Genomic DNA, 20,868 nt, shown 5'->3' with positions numbered 1-20,868 from the left:
CTTCCTAAAGAAAATCAATTCTCTGAGGTTTGAGAGTAAGTGTGTCCTAATTACACCTCCACCGGGCTTCTTTGTTCGCTCCAGCCTGGTCCTCCCTGGGGAGGCCAGGGGCAGACAGAGGCCAGACGGGTCCTGAGGCCCCTTGCCATCCTGGGGAGGGGCTGGCCCCTGGGAGTTAGAGGGCTGGGGGTTGGGGGTCTGCTCTTTGTCCTGGTCTAGGAGGAACCTTGTGGGTCTGAGGCCTGTGAGGGACACACATTCTGGGGACCTGTGGCCATGTGGCCAGCATGCCCAGAGATGACAAACAGTCCACTTTTCTGGAGCCTCAGGTTCACTTGAAGATGTAGGAAATGTCTCCATGTGGAAACCACCAAGGCTGTGTTATAGAAGGGCATGAAATAGCTCCCAGTGGGTGGGGCCTTTATGCTAAAGCAGCTCCAGGCCTGTCCCCTCGGCCCCCAAGGGACAAACTGGGTGAGTCTGAGAAGCACTGGCCTCGCAGGCGGGCCACACACATCAGCCCAGGCTGGGCTCGGAGCCAGGTGCTGGGGTCTGAGGCAGGAGCACTGAAGCGTGGTTCCAGCCCAAGGCCTCCTGGCCCAAGCTGGGGAGTTGCCCCCAGTCCCCCGAGCTCAGCTCCCCGCAGCATATCTCAGCAGTGGTCGGACATGGGGAGGCCCTGCAAGGCATGCTGCCCATGACAGGAGCGCCAGGGTCGTGTGTTCCACCCCTGTTCCTCTCCCCACCATGGGTCTGTGTCTGGAATCTGCATCGATGGAGCAGGGGTGAGATGGGAAATGCTTTCCTGAGCACCTCTCTAATCCTCTCCAGTAGAGTCAGGGCGTATTCTGCAATCCCAGTGTATTTTAACAGGTGATGATAAGAGGTGTTGATTTCAGGGTCTCTGGGACTTAATCTTCAATGGAGAATTAATTCCATGTCCTGATGCATGGACGGCTTCTGAACAACAGATATGAAGTTGCCTTTGTGGCTTATCTCTCTCTCCTTGCTGGGGAGCCAAGGCGCTTTAAAGCTCAGTGTACTCTCAGATTCTCACTTGGTCAGGAGGGCCTCACCCAGGGAGGTACTGAGTGGACAGCCCTGTCTCCCAGATGAGCCCAGCAGACGCCACTCCAGGATGGGCACAGTGCTTTGGGTCTGATTTCCAGCAGCTGCCCGAGCTCTGGTACCTGTGTGCGGTCTCCTACCATCCTGTGCTGCAAGTGGTAGTCAGGATAGAGGATGGGGCTCCTTGGAGGAGTTCAGAGTCCAGAGAGGGAAAGAGGCAAGCAGATAGGCCACAGGAATGCCTCAGCACAGCCGTCGGCCTGAAATCAGACGGGCCAGTGTCAAATCCTGAGTCAGCCACTTATTAACCAAGTGATTTCAGGCAGAGAACTATCCCTTTGGAGGCTCCTCTGGTCAGCTGTGAGATGCCTACGGTAACCTAGAGCTGCCCGGCACATAGGAAGCACTGGGGAGGAATGACTGGCTGGGATTTGGAGTCAAAAGGACCTGACTTTGGATCCTAGCTCTGGACCTAAGCTCCACACCTGCGTGAGTCCTCAGTGTTCCTGAGAGAGCCCAGTCTCCTCTCCTGCCTTGTCGGGATGCACTGCCCCCAGGCAGAGTGCCCAGGACTGCACTCAAGGTGTCTGGGGCACTCTGCCCACACGGGCACAGGGCAGGGGCTGGACACCATGTGGGCTGATGAAGGCCGCACCTGGAGGGCACGTGGCTGATAGCTGTCCCCCTTTTCCCCCAGGTCATCGGATTTCAGGACGTCCTACACCAAGCTCACCCTCCAGCCTGGTGTCACCACCGTCATCGACAACTTCTACATCTGCCCAACCAACAAGAGGAAGGTAGGTGCTGTCCGGGGGTGGCCACCGCTCCGGCTGCAGCTCTGGCTCCCGCCTTGTGCCGCTCAGTCTGCAGGGCAAGGAAGCTGCTGACCTGCCTGCTGTCTCCTACTTTGGACTAGGCTGGAGCGTGAGATGTTTCCCTCCCGGCTCTCGCCGCCACCCTTCCCAGTGCCACCTGACACCATTCTGTGCTTTAAGCCAGAGGCCAGGCTTTGGACGAAGGCGCCGCCTGCATACCTGGGGCACATTTGTCTTCCCCCCGGTTGGGGGGTGGCACACATCCATCAGGGCACAGCAGGGAGTAGCTGCGGGTCTGGAAGCAGAGAGAGAGGCAGCTCTCTTGGGTTGGGAGCCCTTGGAAGGCAGTGCTGAGCAGGCCCGTTCTTCGGAAGTTAGTTGTTGATCTGGTTTTGATTAGTCTGTGATTTCCACCTGAGCTCTCCTTGCTGTTTCCTGGGTCCGGGGGAGCTTCCTGACTTTGTTCTCTGGCTGGCTGTACAGTAGGAGAGAGGGGTCTTTCCGAGGCTACCCACCGTGGGTTCCGTGAGAAGCCCCCTCCTGCGAACATGTGTCTGTGTCCTGTCCCACCCCGAGCCCAGATCCAGGCCGGCAGAGGCACCAGGGCAAAGCCGTTCTGCGAATCTGACTCTGTTCAGTAAAGCAGTTCACGGTCACAGAAAGGGACTCAGACCAGTGTTTGCATCCCGGCTCCCCTCTCTGTGCCTCAGTTTCCTCAAATGGGATGTCACCCACATCTCGTGCAGGGAATCGTGAGCTCTAGGATCAGGCACCCAGAGCTCCTGCATGGTGCTCGGCATGAGGTGGGCACTTAGGCCCCTGTGCTCAGCTCTAATGGTGACTTTGAAGGAGAGATCTGAGCAGCTTGGAGTCCGTGAGAACGCCCGTAAATCAACAGAACATCCAGAAAGGGAGTCGTGTGGGATGGTGATGATTCCAAGGGTGCTGGAGTGTTTTGATGGTTGTGCTGGTGGCAGGTTCACAGGGGTTCAGAGGAGCTGGGCGCACTGGAGCTTGGCAGCTTCTGCTGAGACCACAGGCCTGGCAGCAGCAGTCCATGGAACAGGGGGCCTGAGATGAGTGCAGCCTTGATTGGGCCATCTCGGTGGTCTCAGCCATGTTTGTTCATGGGATGTCCTCCCTCTTCCTAAAGCGGGTTGCTTTGCTGGTTTTGTTTTGTTTTGTTTGTTTTCACTTCTTGATTTCTACTGTAGGAGCTTCCAGTTGGACAGACTTGGAATGCAGAGGTGGGGAGGGTTGTAGAGGGGAGGCGAGGGAGACCTGGCCCTGGGGACACAAGAGGCACCTGCTAGAAGGCCATGTCTTGGCATGTAGGGAAGAGGGGTGGTTTGACCTGAGCCAGCCCCTGCTTTTTCCCGGCCCCAGCCCTGGGGATTCACACACCTGATCTCTTTCCATCCCACGGTGGCCCAAAGAGGGAGGCATCATTATCCCCCTTTCCAGGGCAGGACATTGGACAAGAGGTGAGATTTGCTCAGTCTCATACCTGGTGGGGCAGGGCGCCGGATCTGGACCCAGCTTCCCCGAGCCCAAAGCTGAGGGTGGAGGGCATTGTCCAGGCTTGGCAGTGGCGAGGCCTGCACCGGCTGGAAAACCCAAACCGTATGGGAGCAGAGGCAGATGCTCTGCCTTCCGGCCCGGCTGTCACCCCTTTCTCCTGGGATTGCTGTCATTCAAATTTGAGGCAAAGATGAGTGGCTTGGGGCTGGCACTGACCCAGGTGAGGGCCCACACCAACCCCAGATACCAGCTGACAGTGGAGGAGGTCACGCCCCCCACCTCTTGGCCCAGGCTTGAGTTCCTGTCCATCCATCCAATCCAGTCCTGGTGGTCTTCCAGCGGCTACCCTTCTCCACTCCATGCAGGGGACACTCCGCTCCTGTCCATCTAGTCACCAGCTAGGAGAGTCCACAGGTGTCTGGGATGTGATGGTATCTCCAGGGTCAGCCCCACAGGCTACATCTATGTTTGGAAATGTGAAGAGCAAGGCAACAGGGGCAGTAAGGGAACCAAGACAGACTCTGAGGCCTGAGGTCAGGGAAGGTGTCACATGGAGACTGGGCCAGACAGCACGAGGTCAGATAGAGCATCTTCCGCACGGAGCAACCTGGGGACATGGCCATGGCCTCCGCTGAGCCTCAGTTTCCTGGCCTGTAAAGCGGGCAGGTGGGAGGACCCATGAGATGATACATAGAATGTGCATGGGGTCAGCAGAGGGGTTTCTAGGCGGCACCAGACCTTCTGTGCAGGCCAAAGGCGGGGGCTCCGTTTTGGGGTACTCAGCAGAACTTCCTCTGCAGGCGGCACTGGGGAGGCATCTGCAGTCTTGAAAGCAGACAAACCCTGAGACAGGTTATTTGAGTCCCTGGGCACAGGCTGGATTTCAGAGCCAGGACAGTTTGGACGTTTAGCCTAGAAATATCACTGCGGGTACAGGATTGAGTCTGTTGGCGGCCTGGCGCCCAGCACAGAGGCTCAGCTGACTTTAAAGGCACGGGATGAATGAATGAGTGAATGAGTGTCACAAACAGCAGTGTGTGCTGCCCAGCAAATGCTGTAGCCGCATCGGGTTTGCCTGGGTGCATACACTGCATTTGCAGGGTGGTGTAGAGGACGGTGCCAGCACTGGGAATTCCCTGTACTCAGTTCAGCTCTGCCAGGTGCCCCCCATCAGGGAGCTGCAGATGTCTTACCTGTAAAAGGGACAGTGATCAAGGGTGGGCTTGACAGGTGAGCGCCTGGCAGAGCCTTACTCAAAATTGCCATTTGCTGTCAGCTGAAGAGAAGCCCCCAAAGATGTCCCAGTCCTGACCCCTGCAACCTGTGAATGTCACCTTCTATGGCAAAAGGGACTTTGCAAATGGGATTAAGTGGAAGATATTGTGATGGGAAGGTTCTCCTGGGTTGTCTGGATGGGCTCAGCTCAGTGTCATCACAGGGTCCTTGTGGAGGGTGGCAGGAGGGCTAGGGCTGCAGGGGGAGCTGGCAGATGGAGCAGAGGCTGGGGCAGGGCCTGGATGGGGCCACAAGCCAAGGAAAGCAGGCACCTCTGGAAAGAAGTTGGAAAAGCCCAGGAAATGGACTTGCCACCGGAGCCTCCGGAGGAACCAGCCCTGCCAACACCTTGCCTTTAGCTTTGTGCCCTCCATGGCCAGAAGAGAATGAATTTCTGTTGTTTCAAGCCACGGAGTGTGTGGTGATTTGTTGCAGCAGCCACAGGAGGCTGATACAGCCACTGTTTTGAGGAGGAGCTGCAGGGGTGGGGCTGGGAGTGGGGAGGCCGGGGCTCCTGCTCTCCCCTCACCCACACTGTTCTGCCCACCCCACAGCCCCCCAGATGGAACTGGCCTCCCGTGGGCCCTCCTCCTCCTGCTGACACATGGATCCTGATTCCTGTTGGGCCCCAGGTGGCAGGAGCAAAGTCACAGGTGCAGACAGGGCTGGGCTTCTGGATACCCTGGTTTGGGACTGTTCTCACCTCTCCCCACCTACCTCCTCACCACAGGACAAAACTGACCCTCTCTTGGGAAGGCCATGATCCCCTAGGTTGGAGGCACTGGGAGCCCCACCAAGGGCCTCGGTCAATCTGAACTTGTTGCTTCCAGAGCCCCTGATGCTGCAGGAACTGCTATCTCAGAGGCAGGCAGAGCAGTAACGGTGCAGGGCCGAGAGTGCAGTGGACTCGGGGCACCGGGGAGTGGCAGGGGAATGGGATGAGAGGCTGCCCCGAGGCCAATGCCCTGGCTTTTCTGGCTGGGGCATAGGGGCCTCTGTCTGGGTCTGAGTCTGGCCCTGCAGCCTACCCGCTCTGAGACCTTGAGCAAGTGTTAACCACCCTTGTTCCGGGCTTCCTCACTGGCGAAATGGGGATAGTAGCAGTGTCTACACTGTAAGGCTGATGGAAGTAATGAAGTGCTCCTTGTCAAGTACTCCGATCAGGGCCTGGCCCAAGGGAAGGCCCCACGAGTTACTCGTTATTCCTCTAAGGATAACCCACTGTTATCCTTAGAGGGAAACACTGAGGCCCTCCTGGCCAGCCATCTGAGACTTTAGGTTAGGAACTGGCTGCAGGGTGACAAAGCCTCACACGTGTGGCCCCGGTGGGCTGTGTCTATTGGAGGGACCAGACGTGGTCATGGAACAGAGGTGTCCGGGTGGCTGTGCCAGGCATGGGGGGCATTGCCCTGGCCCTGCTTATCTGAGCCTGGGTCAGGCTGCTTGCTCTTGGCATGGCCTGCCCACACCTCTGTGTTTAGAGAACACATTAATTCTCAGTGATGGGAACCAGGGCAGCAATTTGTTATCTAACTAACAGGGAGGCATGTGTTTCCCTGTGATGCTCCTGGCAGAGCGCTTCTGCCTTGGGAGAATGAAGCATTGGCTCCTGTCTGCAGAGGTGGGACGGGCCACGTGCTGAGTGGGGCTGGGGACAGAGGTCGGGGGGGCCAGAGAGCATGTGGACTCAGAGGCCGAGGGCAGCAGAGGGCCCGAGCTCCAGGCAGCAGGCACTGCTGCTCCTTCTCTAGTAGTACAAACTGTAGGCAAGTTCCTAATCTGCCTGCGCCTCAGTTCCTTGTCCGTAAAGTGGGGTCGTGATGGTGAATAAGGATTACTTGGGTTAATGCATATACGGTACCTAGAATCAAGCCTGGCACACAGTTTGATAGTGGTCTTGTAACAAGTAGGAACTCAGGCTGATTTGGTTTTAAATGCATTTAGAGGCAAAAAAGTCACAGTTACGATTCCACATAAAACGAATTTGACTTTACATGTCAAGTAAGGAGTGGGGCAAGCCAGAGAAGCTGGTTAAAGCAGAAAAAGAGACTCAGGGGGTACAGGGCTGGTCTTCAGACACCTGCATGGTGGTCCTGGGGAACAAGAGCAGCCCATGACTGGGGCAGAGGCCAGGCATGATTCCTCCCTACTCCTCAGCTGTGCACAGCCCCTGGCACTCAAACGGAACTCAGGAGAGAAGGATGTGATGGGCTGGGCTGGGGCGCGTCTGGGAAAGATATTTCAATGTAATATGAAGCAAAAATGGCCTTTATCATTGCATGAAACTTATCCACTTGGAGTTTCTTGATCCCTTCTGCTACCCCCTCGGTGATCATTTTCGGTGTATCAGACTTTCGGCTGGAAGCAGACATCCCCATACTCAGATGTGTGGGCAGGGGCAGGACCCACCTCGGGGTCACGATTTGTTCACTTCTATTACCCAAAGCAGAAAATGGTGGCTCAGGGAAGCTGGAAGAGTCATCCAAGGTCACCTAGCCTGTAGACAGAACAAAACAATCACTGACACATGGTGCTTCATTGAACCCAGGCCTGCCGGCCCCTACAGTACCCCTTGTCATGCTCTGGGCTCCCCAGGCACCCTTGCAGCTAAGTTCTAGCGAGCTGGTGGGGCTTGCTGTGTCTGTGCGAGCACAGCCCTGCCCACTTGGCTAGAGGCTAGAAATCAGCAGCTCCTTACTGCACACCGGGCGCAGTCTGAGGGCTGCTGAACTGTGTAACTCTGGGCAGATCCCATTTCCTCTCTGGGCCTCCATTTCCCCGTCCCTTAGATGAGGCAGCTGAACTGATCTAGCTCCACTATCCTAGCCTCTCCTGGTCTCCTCCCAGGGCAATCCTCTGGGAAGAGTAGCAGCCATGAAAGGGGATGCCCGTGCCCTGGCCATCTCCGTGGTGAGAGGGCAGCTTGAACGGGGTCTCTAAGCCCCTCCCAGCACTCACACCCACCCATTCAACAGATACGGGGCTGAGGCCCTACTAGGTGCTGGGCTGTGTGCTTGGTGCTAGAGAGAGCCTTCCCTTTGTCCAGTCTTATAGAGAGCAGACACAGATTAGGTATCTACTATGCACTGGATCCCTTGCTGGGCACTGGGGAGCAAAGGTGAACTGGACAAACAGCTCTAACCTTCTAGAGCCTCTGAGGGTCTGGTGGGGCCCTAAGAAACTGAATCTCCCTGCTGCACGTTTATAGAAAGAATGAGAAAAGGGTGGCCAGATGCAGTGTCTCACGCCTGTGATCCCAGCACTTTGGGAGCTGAGACTGGAGCATCGCTTGAGCCCAGGAGTTTGAGACCATCCTGGGCAACATAAAAAATATAAAAATAAAAAATAGCCAGGCCTGGCATGTATGGTCCCAGCACTCAGGAGGCTGAGGTGGGAAGATGGATTGAGCCCAAGAGGTTGAGGCTGCCGTGATCTATGATCCCGCCACTACACTCCAGCTTGGGTGACAAAGTGAGACACTGTCTCAAAAGGAAGAAAAGGGGGCAAAGTCAGCCTTTAGCCAATAGAGTATTGACCTGGGTGACTCTGATTGGGAAAAGACCACTTTGTTTACAGGAGTGTGTGCCGTGCCAGGTCCACCTCTCTGTTATTGGATAACGGATAGGTTTTGCAGGAAGATGTGTATACTATTAGGAGTCCATTTAGCAACAATTACAGGTGGAGCAGCACTTTACAGCTTCTTGGAGACCACTTTGCAACCTGTCTTAGGAACTGAATTCCCTTTTATTTTTGTCTCACCTGCAGTAGAATCAGCACCCCCTGGCCTTGCTGCTCCTGGCCAGGTATCCTACTATTGTCATGGCCGGACCCGAGACCCTGGGGGCCCTGAAGACCCCACACATTCCCTGCAGTGCTCACATCAGCTTTGGGCCAACAGTACGTTTCCTTCCGACTTGGCCCCAGGAACCCTGTGGCATGGGGAAGTGTGAAGGCATGGCCCAGAGGAGCTGGCCCAGGCATGGAATTTCTTCCAAGCATCGTGTTTTATATGAAAAATTTATGTGAATTTGCATCTTACTCCATTATATATCAGTGCTGGCTTGAATACTAAAATCACACACATACATTTTCACCAAAAAATCTTTATGTCAAGCTGGTGATCTGGGAGAAGGCCAAGTCCTGGGGCACCCTGGCCCATGCATCATATCACCTGGGCCCTTGACCCCAGATATGAGAAGCACAGGGTTAGGACAAAATCCCCATGAGTTCACCTCTTCCCTCATTCCACTCACGTGCCCGTGTCTTCGTGGGGGAACTGCCACGTGCCAAGCACTCAGGATTGAGCAAGGAATCAAATGAAAATTTTGTTTTTAAGAAGCTCAAAGTGTTGCAGAAAGCGAAAACTTCTACTTGGCAGAGGCGGTGTGGTCATGATAAAGAATGGCCCTGTGTCCTAAAGGCCTGTTATGAAAGTTCAGCCGTGGTCTCCAATCCCTACAGCAGCCCTGCAGGGTAAGGATGCTCATGGGCTATCGCACAGGCGAAAGAAATCGAGGCCTAGAGAGGCCAAGTTGCTTCCCCCAGGCCCTATGGCGGGTGGGCTGTCAAGTCATGACGTGCCCCAGGTCTAAGGGCCCCTATCAGTGCTGCCCTGTCACTACCCCCCAAAGCCTTCCAGCAGCTCTGTACAGACACCAAAAACCTGTGCTTTGGGCACAAGGCCCTGCCCCCAGGGGGAAACCTGAGGGATGGGGCACAGGCTCTGGAGCTGTGGATCCCCTAATACAGGTTCCCAAGTTCTCTGGACCTCAGAGTCCTCACCAGGAACACAGGGTGGTGGTACTGCCTGCTCTCCAAGCCCCAGCTTCATGGGACTGTGCCATTCAGGCCGAGCCGAGTCCCAGGCTCCTCTTGAGGCTGTGTCCATGTCCACTTCCTGTGGACTCTTTGGTGCCTGCGAGAACACAGAAGTCCAGTACTTTGTTCTGCTCTTTGTCTGTGGGTCTCTCTCCCACCCATGTGTAGTGTGGCCGCTTGCTTCCCCACCACACTGGGCTCTAACAGCTCACCCTCCCTCCTTGTCTTCTTCCTTCTCTTTGTCTCTCACGCTCTCTGTCTCACTCTCTTCCCTCCACTCTGAACCCCTGCCTTCAGCCCTGCAAACTCCTTCCCAGTGCAAGGTCCCGCCCCCGTTGTTGAGGCCCCACCCCCTTCCTGCTGTGGTGGCCCCGCCCCTCCCTGTTGTGGAGGCCCCGCCCCCTTTCTGCTGTGAAGGCCCCACCCTCTCCCTGCTGTGAGGGCCCTGCCCCTCCCTGCCCTTTTCCTCCCCCCCTCCCCTCAACCTCTCCTTCCTGCCAACTGCTGACCTCTTAGACCGGCCAGGGTTTTCTTTCCTCTCCTTCTGGACCTGAGCTGTGCATGGTGGTGCTTAGAGGCAGCCGAGATTAGCCCGGGTCCCGTGGACATAGGACCCCAGCCTTCTGTGACTCGGACCCCTGTGAGTCATGTACTGTGCCCAGCAGGGGATGGCAGCACCCCGTGGCTGCTTTGCCACTGCCTGTGCTTTGTGGGACCCCCACTCTGTGTGCAGGAGCTTGGGAAGCCCCAGAATCTGCCCTTGCACTTCACGGCTTTGACCTTAAGGCCTTCTGAGCAGCGTGAGCCACGCTGCATGGTCCCATGGTGCCGAGATGCTTTTGCGCTGTGCTGCGTCCTGCTGTGCAGTTCTTCGTGCCGAGGGTCTGGACAGCATCACCCGCTCCCTGGCCACACATCTGATGAAGAGTGAGTCATGAGCGAGGGCAGGGGGACAGAGTGGGGAGAACGGGCTTTATGGAGACTCAACCCCATGTTCCCCATTTCCTGGCCCTCCAGCCTCTGCACCCCAAGTGTGAAGTGGGGATGAACATTACCCAAATCATCCGGTCCTGTGGACTATTAAATGGGAGGAGGCCTGACTCAGCAGCACAGGCCTGGCCCTGGCAATCAGTGTTGTAAAGTGGCCAAGGGAACCGGCCAGCGCCCCACCCAGGAGGCTGCACTCAGGTCAGAGCCAGTGTGGGAGGTGTGAGGGTACAATGCCAGGCACACAGCTGGGGCTCAGACAGGACCAAACTATCCCTTCTGTGTCTTCTCCTGGACCTGTCTGTCATCTGCCATGACCATGGACTGACACTCCTGAAAGCCAGCCCATCCTTTCGGTCTCCCCATGATGGGAAATGAGGGTGAGATTGGCATTATGCTTCAGGAGGGGAGTCAAAGGGTGCCATGCCTGGGACTGAGCTGCGGCAGGGCTGCCATGCATGCATCTGTGGCCTCTGGTGGCGTAGGGGTGTGGGCACCAGTGTGCACCCTCGTACAGAGTCTCATCCACGGTGCTTAAGCTCAGGGTGCCTCATGGGACCCCAGGACCTGGGCACAGGCTGGGGCAGTCACTCGCAGGGGAAGCATTGCTAACTTTCCTTTCTGCTAGTGATTTGGACTGCCAGGGAGGATTCCCGGTGCTCTGAATGGCCATGCAAACATTTGCAAACTGTGATCATTCTCTGATGATGGTCTCCGGGCAAGACTGGCCATCAGGGGAGGGGCATCCCTAGCCTCCTCAGGAGGGGCAATCACTCGGGAGCCCTGAGCCAGGCTTGCTCATGGGCAGTGGCTCACAGCGGTGGCCAGGGTCTTGCTGGGGGTGCCCAGCCAGCCAGGCCTCTCCCTCAAGTTGTTTGCCCTTTTTCTTGAGGAGTGGACATCAGGAGCATCTGTGGACATGGCTGAAAGGCCACCTTTTAAGCATCATGTTGCAGACCAGAGACACAGCTAGGCTGGGAGGTGGGAGGAATGTGCAGGGTCAACGCCTCCACACGGAGCCCCCTAGTTTCGGACTTAAATATGCAGCACACAGGACTTGTGGACATGATGGTGCAGCTACACCAAAGAAAAACACAGTTAGAAACCAACAGGAAAGCTGGAGTCAACTGTTTTAATTCCAGGACTCCAGCTTGAAGGTCCAAGCGTGGCCAGCAGCAAGACAGCTCACCAACGGGCACACTTTGGGTGCTTCTGGCTCCCCAGCCATGTGCAGGACCCCCTGCCGGCTCCCCACTTTTTGGCCCAATTCCCCTTTTGTAACAGGGGTGAAGGCAGGGCAATTGCCCAGCAGAGCTCCAAGACCAGGAGAGCTCCAGAGAGAAGGAGCTTTGCCTGCTTCGGCCAAACCAAAGGGCCCATTGGAAGCCCCTCCTCCTCACCCCTCATGGGCGGGTGTTTGGCGGGGGGGTCTCTGCCCTGCCTGCGGTATCTTAAACAATTAGTGATTGTCAATTGTCATGACAGCCCTGCTCCTCGGGCTGCCCGCAGTGCTTTGGGCTGAATTGTACCCCTCAAAAAGATATGTTCGTTTCCTAACTCCTCATCCCTGCCAATGTGTCCTTTGGGAATAGGGTCTTCGCAGCTGTAATCAAGGTAAGATGAGGTCATTTCCAACATGACTGGTATTTTTATAAGAAAAGGAGAGGAGACTCAGAGACAGACAAGACAGAGGGCAGGTGACATGAAGACATACGGGGAAGAGGAGAGGGCCAGGATGACAGAGGCAGAGGGGAGTGAGGGAGCTGCAGGATGGGGGCGCCTGGGAGCCCACAACACTGAAAGCTAAAAGGAAAGCCTGGAATGGATTCTGTCCCAGAACCGTAGGGAAGCACTGCTGACACCTTCATTTTGAACTCACAGTCTCCTGAATTTTAAAAGGACACATTTCCACTGTTCGAAGGCACTTTGTCTCACATGATCCTCAGAGCAATGGCCAGCATGGTGGTTGCCGAGTTTTGCAGATGGGGAGAACAAGGCTCACTGGGGCTGAGCGATTTGCTCAGGGTGGGTGGGTGGGGATCGAGCTTCCTGCCTGTGAGCACAGCACTGCCTCCCACGCTCCACCCATGCTTCCTCTTCCCTCTTAGGAGGGATGAAAGCAGGAGATGCCAGGCCCCTTCAGACCCTCACCCGGCCCAGCGACCCACAGGGCCAGGCCATTTGCAGGAGGGAGAAGATGGCCCTCTTGATGGGGGAGTGGCCTACATGGACAAGGAGGGCCAGGCTGGCTAGCACGTGTCAGTGGCCAGCACATGGCAGTGGACAGCCCAGGTTTTGGGGGACCTTGGAAACCAGGCTGAAGGACACAGGATGGCACAGAGCTCCAGAGGCTTCCATGTTGGGGGTGATGGGATCAGATGTGCTGGTTGGTTGGTTTGCCTTTTAAGAAAGTCCACTTGCTGCAATTGGGAGACAAACAGGGTGAGGGAGAGTGAGAGGCATGGAGGGTTACCCATCCAAAAGCATCCCTCCATTCAGCTGTTGACTCATTCACTCATCAGCCCACTAATTCATTCATTCATTCATCTATCCCCTTATCCATCCACCCAGCCATCCATTCATCCATCCACCCACCCATCCAGCCAGCCACCCACCCAACCCACCCATACAGCCATCCATCCATCCACCCACCCACCTATCCTCTATCCCTTCATCCATCCATCCATCCACTCGTGCATTCATCATGCATCAACTTATTTATTCATTCAACTGATATCTATCCCATGGCCGTCTATGCTGCTGCTGACAGCTGTGAGGTGACATCTAGGTGAGAGATGATGAATTGGTAGGCAGGGACAGGGTTAGGATGTTCTCTGTTGATTAGGTGATGTGTTAGCTGTGGGTGAAGGGGATGCTGTTTCCTGAGATGGGGAGCCCTGGAGAGTTGGCAGAGCTTAGTGGGAGCATGGAGGCTCCAGGATGGGACAGGCAGAGTTCACCAGCCTGGGGCATCTGAGGCAACATCCCACAGGCTCAGGGCGGCCAAATGGGTACTGGTGCATGGTCAAGGCCAGCAGTAAGAAGAGCTGCATGGGGCCCCTGCCATTGTAGATTCCAGGGGTGAGCTCTCAGGGGATGCTTCCTCCAGCCTGGGACAGCCTCCCTGGTCTCTTTCCTGGTTCCACCCTGAATTCTCTGGTCAGCTCAGCGCAAAACAAGAGACAGAGGGAGCTGGGGTATTGACCCCTAGCTACTGGTGAGCTAGTTCAGGGCCCTTGCAGGCCCTGAGCATCCACAGCTCCCTGAGAACAAAGCCAGGCTCCTGGACATCCCTTGCCGTCCCACGTCTCCCCCATGGCTGAACTCTCAGGGCGTGGCTGGTTCCTCTGAGGGCTGTTACTGTGAGAGGTGGGAGCCCCTGCCTGGTGGGAACAGAAGCCTGAGTGTGGAGCCCTGAGGAGGGCTAGGAAACAGAGCTGGGGCTAAATGGGCCGTCCCTTCCAATCAGCGATGTTCTCCATTTCCCTTGATCACCAGGCAGCATCCCCTGTGCCGGAGAAAAATGGCTCAATTGGGCTTGTCGCTATACAGAGTTTTGTCTCAGAAATAGAGTGAACACTGGAAGCTTCAGCTCTAATGCATGGAAAATTATTCCCTCTTAAAGTCAATAGATTATTGTAGGAGAGGAGGGAAAAGAGAAAAAAAAAAAAACTCGAGCTTTTCAGAAAACAAGTCTCCTGGGTCTCCTGCCCCTGGAACTAATAAAGCGGAGGGAGGAAGGGACTCTGGAGTTCCTCCCTCTTCTGAAGAGCGTGCAGAACCGAACTGAAACACTGGAGCCAAAACATAGAAAGTGCAAACGCCCCAGGCTCAGGGGCACACACACAGCAGCCGGGGGGCTCCAGCCTCTTCCTCAAGGGCTCCGGGGACCCTCCTGATGGAGACTCACCATGTGCTGGGTGCTGAGCTCAATGGCTTTTCACCTGTGTCATCCATCAGGGCCAGAGGGAGTGACAGGGGGACCTAAGAGAGACAAGGACCTGCCCACGGGCATAAGCAGCATCCCCCAGGACAGTGACTGTGACCACCATGTTAGAGACAAGGAAACAGTCTCACAGAGGCTTGGGGACCCATCCAGGACCCCAAATCAGCAAGGGACTGGGTGATGAGTGAGATTCAGACCCACGGCTCTCTGAGACCCAAACCCAGACCCACCCCGCTACATCAGCAGACTCTAATCTCACCCCACAGGCCCCGGAGAGCCTGGTGTTTGTGGGCACCTGCCTGCCTTTCTGTGATTTCTAAACTAAGCCTGCTGCCGCCTCTGTCTTCAGGGAAAACCAGAGTGCACCCTCTGCCTCCATCAGCTCAGATGGCTCTCACAAAACACTCCAAACTGGGTGACTTAAACAACAGACATTTATTTCTCATAGCTCTGGGGTTTGAAAGTCCAAGATCAAGGTTCCAGCAAGGTCAGGTTCTAGTGAGGGCTGTCCTCCTAGGTTACAGGTGGCCGCCTTCTCGTTATCCTCACACAGCAGAAAAAGAGCTAGCCAGCTCTCTGGCCCCTTCTTACAAGGGCACCAATCTCATCACGAGGGCTCCACCCTCAGGACCTAATTCCTCCCGAAGGTCCCACCTCCAAATCCCATCACCTTGGGATTAGGGGTTCCGCCTATGAATTGGGGAGGAATACAACATTCAGTCCATTGTAGCCTCCTTGTCCAGACCACCTTTCTTCTCTCACGGGAGGTGGGAGGTCATGTTCCAGCAGCAGCTCAGAGGCATCTAGGGACCAAGCCTGGGTCACCCAGCAGTGCCAAGGCTCAATTCAGCAAGGCCTCCCTCCAGATTCTGCCTCTTCTCCCCTTCCCCGGCACGGGTGGTGCTTGCTTAGCAGCAAACTCAGCCTGCCCAGAGGGAGGCCTGCTGCGGGTGGCGGGGAGGGGGCTCTCTCCTCTTCTCCTCTGCGCCACCCCCCACCTCCCTGCCATCTTTGCCTCAATATTGCATGTGGGTTCCATCGCAGCGAGTAATCCCCAGCTGTCTCAGCCCACAGTAAATAATACACGGTGCTGTCCTACAAGCGGGAGACGAGGCAACAGGTTTGTTACCTTGTTCCTGAGAGCAACTGAGGGACCCACATGTGCAGGTTGACCATGACACCTGGCCTCAGAGGTCATCAAAGGTCACAGGTGCAGCCAGTGATTGTGGGCCCCTGCCTCCTCGTGGGGACGCTGCCATGGGCTTCCCACAAGAGCACATGTAGCCTCATTCCATTTTCCAACACTGTAGTCACGCAGCTTCCCTGTTAAGCAAGAAGTGGGATTTAAGGGAGCTCCATCTGATAGGCTGTGCTTGCCGTAGCCAGAATTTCATCCCTCTTCCCTGCAAAAACACATATTAGAAAATAGTGACAAATCACTTTCTTATCCCTTGTGCAGTAGGGGCTCTTACAAAGCCCGAAAGATCATTGCCTGGTAAAAGTAGCTTAAATTCCCAAGTGATTTCTGCAGTGGGGAATCCCCAGGTCCAGGGAGGCCTTGGTTGGGACAAGGGTAGTTCCAGCAGCTGCTGCCTGTTTTTGCTAACAGCCCCTGCTTTCTGGTGCTGAGAAACACCACCCCAGCACTGCAAATTCACTCATCCCCAGGCTCATAAAACTGGGCTTCTCCAGGCGTTTATCACATGAACGGTGCCACATCTACATGGGGACATAGGGCTTCAGCACTGCCCTCTAAATCTCATCCATCCTGGACACCCAGGAGTCTTAATGCTGGGCCCCTCTCCATTTCCTCACTGCCCCCAGCCCACACTACCTTCACTACTGTCTCCTCTCACCAAGCTGACTCCAGCAGCCTCCCCATGGTCACCCTGGTCCTCTCTAGCCCACTTTCTTCCATTTCCAGAGCCCAGCTCTGCCTGGGCCACTGCCATCCCTGGTCACATACTTAGAGCCTTTTGCCAGCCTTCTGATGTCAGTTACTGCAAAATCCAGGCTGCCTGAGCTGTGCCTGCTCACCTCTGCAAACTCATCTCCATGCCTGCAGGCCTGTGCCTGCTGACCAACCAACCATTAGAGGTGGGTCCTTTCCAAACTGGGGCCTTGGCCCATGCTCCTCCCATGCTGGGACACATCTGGCCCCACCTTTCCTACCCCATTCTTTGTGGTCAATTCCTGTTTACCCTGAAGCTCTCGGTTCAGATCCTGTCTCCTTCCACCCACCTCCCTCCCAACCCCAGATCAGCTCAGGACCCCAGTCACGGGATCTCTCTGCCATTCCCCGCACGCACAGACCAGTTTGCAGTAAGACCTACATGTGTCTGTCTGGGGCCGTGCATCTGTCTTCCTTACCCCACAGACGCATCCCAGAGCAGGAATTCTGTCTCTTGCCTTTCTGTCCACCGGCACCTGGCACCCTGCCTGGAACATCATTTTGAACAAACAAACGTATGCACGAACAAACTGATTAAAAAGCAATCATTAATGAAACCCAGTCTCTACAGGCTATAGCCCACGTGTCTGAAATGTTCACTGCAGGCCAACATCTGTGGATTCTGCTTTAGGCAGTGAACTTTCTTCCTGATTTTTTTCATCATAAGCAATGTAGGATCACACTCCTTTGTGCCAGGAAGAGTAATATTTTCTGAAAGCAAGGAGGAGAACATTCCTCCATTCCTCTAACATTCCTTGGTTAGAATTGCTGGGCTGAAAGAGGAAAGCCTTTGAGGGCTCCAACACGTATTACCACCTTGCTTTTCCAAAGTGACCCCTATCACCAGCAGAGAGGAATGCCCCCGCGACCACTTGTCTGAAATACACTGGGAAGTCACCTTTGATTTTACAGGTAAGGAGTCTGTGCAGGGCTAATCCTTGGCCTCATGGGCAGTGATTCCCATTCCTCGGATGCTCTGGCCGGGTCTGATGTCTGCCATCCACTTTGGTACAAGTTGGGGTCCTTCCTCATCACAGAGCTGAGGTCATCATGGAGCTCTGTAATGAGAGCTGCTATGTACTAAGTGCCTGCTGGAAGCTGAAGCCAGGCACTCTGTGGAGTGCTTCCTGCCAGGGGGATTGGTGACATACAAGCATGATCATCCCCACCTACAGACAAAGGGGGGCCCAGCACAGGGAAGCGTCTCCTTTGGTGACACAGAAGGGAACTGGGCTTTGAACCCTGGGCATCTTGTGCCAGAGAGTGTCTCATAGTCACGTGACAATGTGCCTCACCCTGGAATGGTGGGTGTGAGGCAAGGGCCCTGTGTTCAAGCAGAGAGGGCACAGCAACAGGAACAGTCACATCCAGTGGGCTGGTCAGTGTCCACAGTGACCCAGGGAGGAGGCAATCAGGTGCCTTTCTGCTGCCATTTTTCACCAGACGAGCAAAGAGCAACCACATCTAACATGAGACACTGAGGAAGGCAATAGCCTAAAATCCTGGTGTCTGCCAGGTTGACAAGAGAGCCGGCCTTTAACACCCAGCAGGTCACTTTCTGAGCCAAGATGCCCCATTTCAAAGGCATCAGCATAGCCTGGGGAGCTGATCCTCTGATTGGCTGGGCCTGGGTCACATGTTCTCCATAGGGGCGGGGTTCATCCACCCACATGGCCATGGCGGGAGTCAAGGGAGGAGGGTTCCCCAAGCCTGGCGGTGGGCAGGAGCATGCCCCCAGCAAAGGCAGGTGGTAGAATGACAGCAGCTTGCGTCCCTGCATCCACAGAGAAGTCCAGCAACTAATGATGCTCTTGGTACATTTCTTCTATCACTATTGCTTTTTTTTTATAAGAAAGCATTCCTTATTTTAGGACTTTAAAAAAATCTCCAACTCCTTCTTCCTGCTTCTTTCAACTCAGCAGCAAGTCTATCGATTTGAAGCTTGAAAGGAACTCCCAGCCTGCCTTTTCAACCCACCTGCTTTCCTGGGGAGATGTCCCGGCTTGGACAGCATTCTAGATGTTGGCCTTTCATTGATGTGGTGGGGCATTGGGTGGGGGACTGGGGCAGGGAATGGATTCCCCAAGTCAGAGGCCCCTGAGCCCAGGCCAGACTACAGGGCACTGATAATCCACTAGTCACTGGTCGCCTAAGGGCTGACCTCCTTCCCATTCACCTGCTGGCCATGGGTCACTGGGCTTCTCCAGAACTCTGTGTTCTTATTGGGACGTGGATGGTTTCTGCACAGAAAGGGAGAAATTTGATAATGCTTGTGATGAACCCAGCACTGGTGCAAGCACATAGTAGGTGCTCACTTAATTCTTGTTCCTTTCTGCCTGCCCACAGGCCGCTGCACACACGCAAAGTTCCTCCTTATCTCACAAATTCTCTCCTGAATGAGTATGAACCCCTTGGGGACCAGCACCTTATCTTATCCCTCTTTGCCCTCAGGATACACCAAGGGCAACCATATAACAGTACCAGTGAATTCACTAGAATGAAACACATGAGCCCCCGCATCGTGCCAGAGGGCCTGCGAAAGCTCACCCTAGGCAGTGGGATGGGTTAGGGCAGAGGGAGATGAGCTCTCATATTTGCTCCCAAAGACTGGAAGGAATTCGATGTAACTAAAATATGAATCCACTGGCGGATTAACGGAGCAGGGCCAGGGAGGGCTGGTGGCAACTGGAAATAGCAGTTTCTCTTCACACCTGCTGGGAGCTGGTGTGGTTTTTTTTCCGTGTGTGTGTGTGTGTGTGTATATTTCTTTTCTTTTTTTTTTTTTTTTTTTTTGAGACAGAGTCTTGCCCTCTCGCCCAGGCTGGAGTGCAGTGGTGCAATCTCGGCTCACTGCAAGCTCCGCCTCCCAGGTTCACACCATTCTCCTGCCTCAGATTCCCAAGTAGGTGGGACTACAGGTGCACACTGCCACACCCAACTAATTTTTTGTAGTTTTAGTAGAGACGGGGTTTCACAGTGTTAGCCAGGATGGTCTTGATCTTCTGACCTTGTAATCTGCCCGCCTCGTCCTCCCAAAGTGCTGGGAGTACAGACGTGAGCCACCACGCCCGGCCGTGTGTGTGTATTTCAAGCAGCTGAGGCTGCAGATGTTCGATGGTCAACCGCAGTTGCCTTCCTGGCTGTGAACCGCCCTGAGACTGTGCTGTCAGGGAGTGTGTCTCCCTGGGCAAAGATGAGGGTGCCCAGCAAGGAACTGGGGGCCTGAGTTCTGGGCCTGTCCCTGCTTGCTCCTGCTGGGGGCCATCTGCAGAGGACGACATTTCCCAGGGCCTCAGTTTCTGCTTCTGCAAAAGGAAATGGAGCCTCCTGGGACTCCAAGGCGCTCTGGCACCACTGCTTTGTGTGGCGGGTAGCCAGGTGGCTTTGGTGGGGATCAGCAGACACCAACACAGACTCACAGCCGCAGAAAGGGGTTTTCTTGGCAAGATGTCGGATAGAATTGAAAACAGGGAGGTGTCTGGGGAACCTGGCTGGCAGAGGGCAGGGGACCCAGAGGCTGCAGGAATCTTAACCACACAGCTGCTGTTACAAAGAACGCAATGACTGCCCACCCTGTGTCTCTGGTAGATCATGGACTTGTCCATTATGAAGGCAGGAAACTTGATGGACTCTTCCAACAGGACAATCCACTGTAGGGGAGAGGTTATCCTTCATGAGGAAAATGGAGTAGTTTTACCAGACAAAGTGGGGAGTGTGTGCTCAGTGCTTGTATGTTCATTACCACTTGGGGTGAAACAAAGCGTCCAAGTGTCTGAGCCCTTTGTCCGTCTGTCTCACCTGCTCATCTGCTGTCTTGGCCTTTGCTTCCCTCCCAGGGCTGTGAACCAGCTGGGCTTGTCTTTCCTGCGGTTACCTTTTTGTTAAGCCCATCTCATTTCAAAGCTGGGCTTGGTTTACTGCACAAAGGGGTAGTGACCACTAGTGACTTGGCCTGGTCTTTCCTGCTCTGAATTTGTCCAGAGAAGGCCACTTCGTTCCTAGAAGTTCTGCCTAGCCCATTGATTGCTTGCTATTTGTCATGGCAAAATATGCTGGAGCTATAGTTTCCAATGTGATTGAAATTCTTAAGGGAAAATCGGGTTGATATTGTTGGTCAGGGTCTCTCAGCGGAGCCTCCTCCCCATCTCACTGCAAATAAAAGGATTGCTTCATCACTGTCATCCTCAGGCCAGAGTTCCATGGGGCTTCTTCTTCCAGTTTGGTTCAGCAGACATTTCCTGAGCCCCTCTTCTGGCTTGGCATCCGCTTGCTTGTGCTACTGTAGAAATAAGGACCAGCTTAGAGAAATTCAAAGTCCAGTAGGGAAGACAGGCAAGAAAATGGGTGATCCTTGTGCCACATTGGCCGTGCATGCTGAGCCAGAGGGCAGTCAAGGGCTGCGACATGCACAGAGGCCTTGACTGACCCAAACCGACGCAAAGGAGGTGATGCCCTGGGCTGAGGCTGCTGCCCCAGGAGAGCCGCAA

At 55.1% G+C, this 20,868-nt stretch overlaps 1 protein-coding gene across 1 annotated transcript in view; it reads left to right on the top strand.

The window, feature by feature from the left end:
- The first annotated feature begins 774 nt into the window (after nt 1-774).
- LOC119622814 (VPS10 domain-containing receptor SorCS2-like) overlaps nt 775-20,868 on the top strand; it is a 206,527-nt gene continuing 186,433 nt past the window's right edge. The window contains 2 exon segments of the mRNA XM_073004837.1: nt 775-785; nt 1,766-1,865. Of these exon segments, the coding sequence (XP_072860938.1) occupies nt 775-785; nt 1,766-1,865 (111 nt within the window).

This window comes from Chlorocebus sabaeus, chromosome 2 (assembly GCF_047675955.1).
Source record: "Chlorocebus sabaeus isolate Y175 chromosome 2, mChlSab1.0.hap1, whole genome shotgun sequence".
Taxonomy (NCBI): domain Eukaryota; kingdom Metazoa; phylum Chordata; class Mammalia; order Primates; family Cercopithecidae; genus Chlorocebus; species Chlorocebus sabaeus.
Note: the sequence above shows the minus strand (reverse complement) of the source record. Positions and strands in the feature narration are given on the sequence as shown.